The 10,764-nt window shown below is 38.5% G+C and overlaps 1 protein-coding gene across 1 annotated transcript; it reads left to right on the top strand.

Annotated features, from left to right (window-relative positions):
* The first annotated feature begins 404 nt into the window (after positions 1 to 404).
* mier3b (mesoderm induction early response 1, family member 3 b) lies at positions 405 to 10,241 on the top strand. The gene is made up of 13 exons (XM_078250920.1): positions 405 to 423; positions 1,058 to 1,082; positions 1,382 to 1,527; positions 2,111 to 2,233; positions 2,382 to 2,505; positions 3,770 to 3,843; positions 3,978 to 4,050; positions 4,181 to 4,329; positions 4,547 to 4,628; positions 6,815 to 6,909; positions 7,027 to 7,154; positions 7,296 to 7,447; positions 9,637 to 10,241. The coding sequence occupies exons 1-13, from the start codon at positions 415 to 417 to the stop codon at positions 10,107 to 10,109; spliced, it is 1,653 nt and encodes a 550-aa protein (XP_078107046.1). The 5' UTR covers positions 405 to 414; the 3' UTR covers positions 10,110 to 10,241.
* The last annotated feature ends 523 nt before the right edge of the window (positions 10,242 to 10,764 follow it).

Raw genomic sequence — 10,764 nt, 5'->3', positions numbered from 1 at the left:
AAAGCTCTTACAGGAATACAGCCAGGGTCTGAAAATGTTAACTGTGATAAAATCGAGCTTTTTAAATACCATAGCTGCGGTAAACAGGCGAGCAGGAAATCAGCTGGGATGTTCACAGAACATTCTAGGAATGTTCTGGTAAAATGTCATTGTGTGTAGTATTAACAAGCTCAACGCCATGCTATTAATTCATTTTGGAAATGGCGATTTCATTTCTATATTTGTGTTTCTTATATTTTCATACAGTAGGTTACCGTTGATAAACTATTCCCGTTAGTCTGATTAGAGGTTGGCATCTTTTAGTGGTTGATATGAACAGCGTCACGACTACAATGGTCACCTGGATTTCTGATTGGCTCAGAGCGCTGATCCGGGTACTGCGCAAGAACGAGCCCATTAGCTAAAGGTACCAATATGGCGGAGGTAAGAGGGAAAACAGGGGAGAAGCAATCGATCTTAAATCGATATTTTTAAGTGTTGTGTGTTATATTTTTCATTTATATGTTATCGATTGAAGAAACAATAGTTTTTGCCTTCTGTATAGCGTGTTTCGTGTCACAATTGTCATTTTTATTCCTCTAAAATATGCTTGAATGTCTGGACTGATCCTTCACTACAAGGCCGCTGCGCCTCGCTCAGCTGCTTTGGTGTATCGGCTGTGTAAATTGATACGTAAATTTTACGTTAGCTTGCTGGTTAAAGGAAATAACTGATTATATCGTGTTTGTTATGAATGGAAATTTATTTTTTCTATTTGGGCTAAATTAGCGGCACCTGTATTGTAAAGATCATCCAACTCTATCGATTGCAGTACCGAGCAAACCAAATTACTGTTTACATTTGTCGATGCATAACGTTAACGTTAACGGTAAGCTTTGGGGTTAGCTTGCTGGATAGCTAGCTAACTGTTACAGGAGCCGACACTGCGTAAACTGAACTGTCCCCCTCAAGATATTCCGCTATTTTTACTTCGACCGTCTCTTACGAAATAAATAATTTTAATTCCAAGGTATAAAGGTACATTTTGCATTTATGCTCTGGTTTTATTCGTTTGCAGGCTTCCCTAGGGAGTTCAAGTCCAGGTAAGAAAACCGTCGCTATAAATTGAGTATAAGTATGCACAGTTTATGATGTACTTAATTAAATGTATCTATGTTTCAATGACACAATTTTGCACAACATAAATGTCGAGATTAAATTATACAATCTATTATGTTTTATCAGAGAAAATTACTTTGAAATTGACAATGTAATGCTTTTTTGATTGCAATATAGTAACTATATGTGTATGTATGTAGTATATGTGCATCAAAAAAAAGAACCTAATTTGTGTTATAAGACTGACATTTAAGATTCTTTTTGCCTTCTCTCTCTCACTCAGTTGGCTCTTTATCGTCGGAGGACCATGACTTTGACCCAACAGCAGAAATGTTAGTCCATGAGTATGATGACGAAAGGACTCTAGAGGAGGAAGAGTCTCTGGATGGAGGAAGGAATTTCAGCTCAGAAATTGCAGATCTTGAAAAGGTAAACTAAAAAATGCACAAAATGCAGGATCTATCTATGTAAAGTGCCAGTTTAAAGCCATTTTAAAGGTTATTATGTATTGTTAATGCAAAATCCTGAGTGTATGTCTTCTTAATGCCGTAGGGCTGCAAATATTGACACTGGAAAAAGAAGTGTGGTATTGTAACACAATGACAATTGCTTGTGTGACCTTAATCATGATACGGGGTAGGGGTGCACGATATTGGGGGGGGGGGAACTGACATTGCGACGTATATTGCAATAAAAAAATAGTCTACAGGTAAGTTTACCCTCACCTTTGCAGGGGCATGCGCCCCAGAAGAAAATTTTGTAGCCGACATCTGGTATACTTTAAGAGCAAAGTTTGTGCTCTTGTTAACAATGTTGTGCTCTTCTAAACAATTTTATCTTTCATCTACCTTTCACTCAAGTGAAAAGTGTGTGTGTGTGTGTGTGTGTGTATGTATATATATATACACACACAGTGAATTTCCCCAGTGTGGGATGAATTAAGTTCTTATGTTATATGAATGATGATGAAACAGCAAAACTTATTTTGCCTCTCCTCTTGTTTTCCTACCAGGAGGGGAACATGCCTTTGGAGGAGCTTTTGGCCATCTATCGCTATGAGGCCTCAGCAGGGTCTAGTATAGACAGCTCCTCTGGAGACCTGACTGATGAGCTGCCTGACATGACTCTGGACAAGGTAAATAAATGCTGTAATGTAGTGAATAAATATATTTGGGAAAAATAATTAGAAGTAAATGTATTCATCTTCAATATGTAATTCAGGTATTCTGTTGATCATCCTTGGTCTGTCCCAGTATACAATAGACATAATTATTTCTTTCTAGGAGGAAATAGCTAAAGATCTGCTGTCTGGAGACTATGAGGAGGAGACCCAGTCCTCAGCTGATGATCTGACCCCTTCAGTCACCTCCCATGAGGCTACCGATTTCTTCCCAAGAACACTTCGATGTAAGTACTTTTTGTCTGTAGCTTTGTAAGATTTAAGCTTGCAATACAATACAATGCAATAATTCAAAAATAAGCTACCAATTCAAAAGAAAAGAAAGTTCTCACTCACAAAGGGTAGAGTGCCTTTTCTTAGAGTTGAGCACAGAGTACTACATTAGGTTAAATGTGCAACTGATTTATTCTCATGATTCATTAAATTGTCAATTGTTTTAGGATTAATAATTTAGTTTATAAAATGTGAAATAGTAAAAAATAAATAAATAAATGGTCATCACAAGTTCTCAGAACCCAATGCAATTTTTTTAAATTACTTGTTTTGTCCAACAAATATATATTTAATTAACAATAACATGACATAATAAGGTCTCATTCTCTGTGAATGCCAACGTTTTGGCATTTTTGCTTGATAAAAAATAAAACTGCTCTTGTTGGTGATTAATTTTCTGTCTACTTGATTAATGGAGTAATCGTTTCAGCACTGACATGTTTTGTCAATGAACATTATGACCATGTCATGAACCAGCTGTGTGTGCATACTTTGAGCTTTCCAAGACATTTAGGTGAAGTTATGTAGTAAGTGTGTTGGAGGAAATTCAACCAAATATGGATACTGATTTAGAGTTTTTCTGACCGATAGCCGACCCTCGTTAACCGATCAGTAACCTTAACCAACAAGCAGGCAACTGAGTCCCAGTTCACCGTTCTGGGAGACTCGCACATGCTTTCCACATTCTGCGTCCAAAGACAGCTGCAGACTTGTACCGATCATGCAGCCACAATCTTGCGTGCATGCATTGTTGTGGACACATGCAGCAACTTTCCCAGTACCGCTTGCATGTCCATGCGATCAGTACAAGTATGCAGCTGACCGGATTTTATGCCCGAGCCTGGCATGTAGCTGGCCGTTGTAAGGGCGGTCCAGCAGTCAGTCGTGAGGGCCACGAACTTGGCAGAAAAAAAGAGCTTAAAACGCAAATAAATGCAAGTTAACTAGCGGTTAGGAAATAGATTGTATAGCCTATTCAACTTTTACCATGCAACAAACATGTTTTAATTACTTAAAATATGTTTTAATATTGTTAGCTACTGAAAGTATTAATCGGTCAAAAGTTTTATTGTTGGTTAAACAGTTAATTATTAACATGCCTAGAACCAAAATTGACACCAGGTTCGGTAGGTAAAGCATCAGCCCGTAGCACACAGGAGGTGCAATTTGAAATGAGTGTATTTCAAGGTATTTATGTGTTGTTTATTTCATCATCAGCTAATGCTGTCTCTGATGGTGATAAAGAGTCAGAGTGTGATGAAGATGGCCCAAGCCCAGAGGACTCAAGAAAGGTAAATGTCACATGTTGGAACCCATTAAGAGAGGAATACATAAAGTGTACTTTATGTTTTAAGTTGAATCAACACTGGTTTGCTAAACATGCTCTGTATTTTTGATTTTGTTTTTGGTTTGATTTTTATCACAGGAAATAATGGTGGGAACACACTACCAGGCAGAGGTCCCTTCTGGCCTCTGTCACTACAAAGATGGAGAGAAAGGTGACTGCTGCTTTTTTAATTTCAGCATGTGTGCCTGACTCTTTGTTTATGTGATTGCTTAGTATATTTCTATCCATAACATACTCTACACAAGGTGACTAATCTTACTTTAATGTATTTTGTTATGCAGTTTATGAGGATGAAGATGAGTTATTATGGAGCCCAGGTATATTGCCAGAAAACAAGGTTAGAACATTCCTGTCGGACGTGTTGTCACGGACATCAGATGAAAAGGCAGGATGTGACAAACCATGGATGCATGTTCGAGACAATGAGCAGGTCAGTCATGTCTTTATTTATCAATCCTTTCATGTTGTAACACAGTGATGAGCATGGGCCATGTATGTGAGCTTATTCAGAGTGTATAATTTTTTCTTGACTCTTACCATACACTATAGCAATCATGCTATGAATTCTTCAGATTATTTGTTTCTAAAGTAAATGCGAGTCATATGGCCAATATTCCAGTCTTGACCACTCCACTCTTTCCACATAGGCTTTGTATGAGCTTGTCAAGTGCAACTACAACACCCGCGAAGCACTAGAGAGACACTGCAGCCGTTTAAAGTCCTCAAAAGGTAAGCACAGGAAACGTTTCCTACTGTATGCATGAAGCAAATGTCATTGGTACGTTAATAGCAATTAATACACTGTGAGCTCCCGGCATTGTCAAAAATAATTCTTAAATGTTGCTGATGGAAAGCTTTGCCGTCAAGTTGCTCATTCTGTTAAACTTAACTTTTAGGTTTCGGATATATATCTTCTAAAGGTCTTTGAATATTTGTCCCCGATTTACCCAGGGAGGAGCAAAAGTATGGGAACCACTCTTATATCCAACAAAAAGCAATTCAACAACCGTGTTACCTCGAAATTGAGTTTAATCAACACATCACTTACAGTCTACGGAAATATAAAAGTTATAGGTTTCACAAACGTATTTTGTTATTACGGAACTGTTGTATGTCTTTGTATAACACAGTGTACAGGGGATTGTATTTTTCTGGTCTTATTTTTTTCTAACCTTTGCATCTAAACCTTTATATCTACATATACCTTATATATCTGTGTGCTGTCATTTTTTGATTGACGTTCAAACATGGCGAGGATTTTGATATTTGATAACTTCATCATTTATATCCAGTTGTTGTCAACTTCAACATCATTTATTTAAAGTGCACATCACCCAGATCTCTGTTCACTTTACAAGTCAGTTAAAAAAATGTTGTGTTAATCTTTGTATTAATCAATCTGGTAGTGATGTAAGATTCAATCCTGTGTTTTGCATTATCCTGGTCAATCTACCCTTTTGTTTACATATGGATTGCATGATTGTGCGCCAAAAATGTATTAACACTAATTATGTCATATTTAATATCTCCAGATCAATACAGTGCATGGACTCATTGTTTTTCTTTCTGGAAGCAGAGAAATGCACTGTTTATATAAGGTCCTCCAAGCGATTGTAGGCCGTCCAGAAGCTTTTTAAAACATCATGGAATTACAGTGTCCTTGTAAAATAGATAAATAATTATGAAAATCAAGTCACGTAATCTCCAATATCTCTGCGCCTGGGCCTTTCCAAAGAGGGCTTCAGTGTGATCGTAGTGCTTACAAAAGCTTCGTAATCTGACCTGGAACTTCAATGACTTTTCTGAGACTTTGCACAATAATTCCAGAACGATAAATCCATGACTGAACAGTAATTTAGTCATCTTGTCATGTGAAAGGTGCTCTTTTACTGTTAGCCACTGCCATCTTGGCTTCTGACGTCAGACTGCTGGCTGTGTCGACCAATCACATGATGTCATGACAGGCAGCGTGCTCAGCCAATAAATAACCCAATTAGTGCGTTCCACTTGTACTCGGAACCCAGATTTTCTGAGGTCAAAGTCGGAAACCCGCCCCCTGACTTCAGATATCCAAGCTCGGAACTCGGACAACCTCCGAGTGCCCCGAGCTCAAAATCCAAAATGGATGCCCAATGCATCAACAGCAGTGAAAGCTGTAGTAACATACAGTTATTAGCACGTCTGTCTTATTTGTGTCTCACTAAATCAGTCATACACACAGTCCTGTCCAACTTCTATCTGTGGATATGTTGCTATGGTGTTTGTATGCACAAAAAACAGCGGAATGCGCTGTTATCAACTGGTATTGCTAACAATGGCTAACTTAGATAGAGCTAACCCCACGCTGAAAAATCTGACTTGTAAATCGAACGCATTCAACTTGGGTGTGACGTCATTCCCAGCTTCGAGGTAAACGGAACGCACTATATCCTGAAACAAGCAGGAGGGCCTTGTATGTAGTGTGTGTATTGTAAGTAGACACAGGCAGGACATTTAGGCAGCCCTGGATGTGGAAATGAGTTTGATTTGGCCTCCTGATATTTAATAGCAGACAGGAAATGCATTGGAGATGACACAACATTTTGGATAAAAGCATATGAACGTTTGTGGGAAGAAAATATAAATAGTTTTGTATTTGTGTTAGTCACTGTTTATTTTTGTTTTCCCTAATTGCGAAGACTTGGGATAACAATTTTCAAAAGCCAAACGTATTTGTTTATTATTGTTCTCTGTGTGATTTCAGTACATTTCTGTTCAGTTTTTTCTTTTGTTTATATAATATAATGTATACGTTCATGTGACATCCATCCAGCATACATATCCTGCAATATTACACAAGGAAACCAGGCGAACCAAAGATTGGAAAAAAATGGCTTAGACCCCAGAGCGTTAACATATATCTGGTTTCATTTCAGAAAAATCACCTCCGTGGTCAGAAGAGGAATGCAAGAACTTTGAGCATGCACTACAGATGTATGACAAGAACTTTCACCTCATACAGAAACATAAAGTGAGTCTTATTTCATGATCTTACGAGATTCCTCTTTCAGACGAGCATGAAAAGGTACACACACAAAGCTGTGAAAGTTTCTCATCCCTTTTTAATGACCGTTTTTCCCCCACTCAGGTCACAACACGAACAGTAGCTGAATGTGTGGCGTTTTACTACATGTGGAAAAAGTCGGAGCGCTTTGACTTCTTTGTGCAGCAGAATCGGTTTGGGAAGAAAAAGTATAGCTGCTATCCTGGTGTAACGTAAGTGGCAGAAGAAGAATCAGTTAACCTGTTGTATTCTCTTTGTTGTTTTTCTTATGTGTAATACAGTGAGAATGACAAAAGGTATACTGTACTTAATTTGAATGAAACTTACAATTAAACATGATTCTTTGTATCCAGTGACCTGATGGACCGGCTGGTGGATGAAGCGGAGGGCCTGGCAGTGGACAGTTCCTCCTCTGTGTGTTCAGGAGCAGGAGGAGGACGGCTGGAGGCCACCAGCGACCAACAGCTCAGCCTGCTGAACTCCATCACTGCCAGCGACCTCACAGGTCAGTAATGAGACTTAGTTCTGCATACTACACTGACATTTTTTGTATAAAGGTTTTTTTTGTAATGGCATACTATACTATGACTTTTTAATGGCATTTGTTACGGCATACTTTATTTTGACATTTTTATTGCATACTATTAAAGTTGTTCCGAAACCAGTATCGGAAATTTCTCCAATACTGCCTTGGTTTTAGCGAGTACGTGAGTTATGCATCGATCAGATATCGCGTAATTTATCAACTTTAAATTTCAATTTTATTTATAGTATGAAATCATAACAAGAGTTATCTCAGGACACTTTACAGATATAATAGGTCTAGACCACACTCTATAATTTACAAAGACCCAACAATTCCAGTAATTCCCCCCAAGAGCAAGCATTTAGTGCGAGAGTAGTTTTACTCAAATAAAACCAAGTGTGTCCATCTGCGGCCTGCAAGATCCTGCAAGCTAGTACTTGCCTCGACGCATCCCTGTGATTGGATGCTATGTGGAATTATGGGTGCATCATTTCAGCCAAGTTAGCTGTTTTTACCATGCATTCATGCTACACTGATTACAGAAAACGAGCCGAGCAAAGTTGTCACTCATCTGTCGATAGGAATGTACTTTTCTATGCTGTGACAAAAGTGTGTGTGTGTGTGTTGAAGCATTAAGTTGTTCAATTTGACTCATTTAGCGGCTGGCTAGCTTGCTAATTCCACCTGTCTTTAATGCTACACTGGTTACAGAAAATAAGCACTTGTTCTGTTTTTGTGTGTTCTTCTGTTTAAGTGTGTTTTTGTAACGTTGTTTAGCCGACAACAAATTGGGGCAAAACTGGGAGGAGTTCTCCTTGTGCCCCCCTCCCTCTGTCACAGAGACCCAGGCACGCCGGTGTGTCGGGGGTCTGCGCACACACTTGAACCAGTCTTGCTGACCAGAAATCAGTTCTTCTTTGACACTCCAAAACAGTAGCCTACACAGCAAGTTGCACTCTGCTGCCACTAGCAACTACTGTTTTGAGAGCGGTGAAGAATAATTTATTTCCGTTTTGGTCTGCTGGTGCAGAGCGTAACGTTCCAGTATAGTGCTGGGTATTGCCAATGATTTCCCAATTTGATACCGATTCGATATTAATTAGGTTAGGGGAATTTCAGTTACAATACCAATTTTGCTTGGATATAAAAAGTTGATCTCTTTCATTAATCAATATCAGATCACTCAAACAAAGATCGATTTTAATTGAAGAATCGATTATTTTAACCCAGCCCTATTCAGGAATTGTTAGTCAGAGCTGGTGTTTGTAAGATATTGCCAAAGTGCTGACATTTTGCTCTGGAAAATCCCACCAGTAAAACGGCGTAGGCACAGTATGAAAGGCTTTAGTTTCGAGGGGGTGGCACTAGTGTTTTTGCACTGCGGTTTCATACTGTTACTGTACTATTTAACATTTTGAATGCCTTTTGTTTTACTAAATTATGGCTGCACGCTAAGTCTTTTAAAATAATTATTTATTCCTAGATTTATGTATTTTTGTGCTTTTTCAGTTATGACTGTCAAACTAGATGATAAAGTTGTATGGCATTCATTCTCTGTATGCATTTGTTCATGGTTTACCTGAGCCAGGCCATACAACAATGATAGCAATCATATCACATCCATGCAGGGTTAGTAGTATACAGATGTTTTAAAAAAAAAAAAAAAATAGTATATATATTTTATTTTTTACGCACTGGTATCAGATCGGTACTCGGTATTGGCCGATACGCAACTTCCGGTATCGGAATCGATATCAGGAAGGAAAAAATGGAACATCTTTACATACAGACATTTTTATGTCATTTTTATGGCTGTATATAACTATACAATTACATTTTTATAACAATTTTATGGACTTTTTTTTAAAACTTTTTAATGACATACTGTATTGTACTAACACATTTTGTTTGACATTTTTATGACACACTATTATATGGCATACTATACCACACGATTTTTTTTATGCTGTGCTATACCATGAGGACCAATTTAGGGAGCCAGCATGATTGAGGGCGGCACAGGAAAAGTGCACACATAACACAAAATAGCCTTTCCATCTCTCTTACAAATGAAAAAATAGTGCTGCCTTAAATAGTTCTTTTATTTTACTCGGTAATGTCTGTCTGAACCCTGTTCAATGTTAATTGAGTGTCCTGTCTCTTTGCAGCTTTGAGTAACACTGTAGCCACAGTGTGCAACCCTGCAGAGGTTGGTTGCATGGACTCCTACAGCTTTCCCCCACTGGAAAGTCTCCATCGTGGGTCTCTGAGCCACAACGAATCCCTCGGGTTCCCTTCTAATGGCGCAGACACAGACTGCCTCAACATGCTCGACGCCGGCTTCTACCACTCTGATCTGGGCCAGCTAGGAGGAGTGTGTGTCAACAAGGACTGCGAGCGGCCCTCCAAGAGACTCAAGATGGCCCTGCCTGACTCCTTTATCAATGACGTGTCTGTGGGTAACCTTGGAATGGACTTTGAAGCACGACGGACAACAACGCACCACCGAATCACTGGCGCAAAAATGGCAGTGTCTGTCACAGACTTTGGGAGTTTGGCTGGCAGCGGCGAGCCCAACGGTTTTCTGGGAGCACATGCACGGCACCACACACAGCACACTGCGGCACTTCAGTCAGAGTGATCTTCCTCGTCTTCATCCTTTTGTTCTTCCCTTTTTGAAACACCTTATCCCACTTGTGCATAAGACTGACCTCACTGGAGAATCCAATTTGTTTTAATTCTCTCTCTCTCTATATATATATATATATATATATATATATATATATATATATATATATATATATATATATATATATATATATATATATATATATAGAATATAAAAAAATGTGTGTAAATATACTTTTTTGTTTTCATTTTTTGTGTAATATGACATCAGTGATGTCTATCATATAGAACTAAAATCTTGATTTCTCTCAAGAGTTTATATAGCCATTTATTTTATTCTCGTTTTGCGGTCTTGAGATGTGTAACGTCCATGTACAGTGGGGCCCAGTGGCTGCAGTAGGAGAGTTGTGTATCTTCCTCCCTCGTATCCCCACACATCTTCAGAGCTACAGTATGTTTTCCTGCCATTCTTTTCAGCTGCCAAAATTGACTCCGTTTTCTGCCTCTAGTGTCAGTATTTAGTTGCTTGTCTTTGTTGTTTGAAGTGGTACTTTTTTTTTTTTTTAAATTAGTATTTGGTTTACAGGTACTTTTTAGTAACCAGGCTGGTGCAAATGGTTTTATTTGTCCCCAAATAAACCTGGCTAGATATTGTATGAAGAGCAACA

Source organism: Sander vitreus, chromosome 5 (genome assembly GCF_031162955.1).
Source record: "Sander vitreus isolate 19-12246 chromosome 5, sanVit1, whole genome shotgun sequence".
Classification (NCBI taxonomy): Eukaryota; Metazoa; Chordata; class Actinopteri; order Perciformes; family Percidae; genus Sander; species Sander vitreus.
This window is presented reverse-complemented; position numbering and strand designations above follow the sequence as displayed.

What these genes read in the sequence shown, in the direction of transcription:
- mier3b (XM_078250920.1), top strand. An exon ending in GCCCAGAGGACTCAAGAAAG is followed by an intron (nt 3,844 to 3,977) that starts GTAAATGTCACA and finishes TTTTTATCACAG; the next exon opens with GAAATAATGGTGGGAACACA. An exon ending in ACCTCATACAGAAACATAAA is followed by an intron (nt 6,910 to 7,026) that starts GTGAGTCTTATT and finishes TCCCCCACTCAG; the next exon opens with GTCACAACACGAACAGTAGC.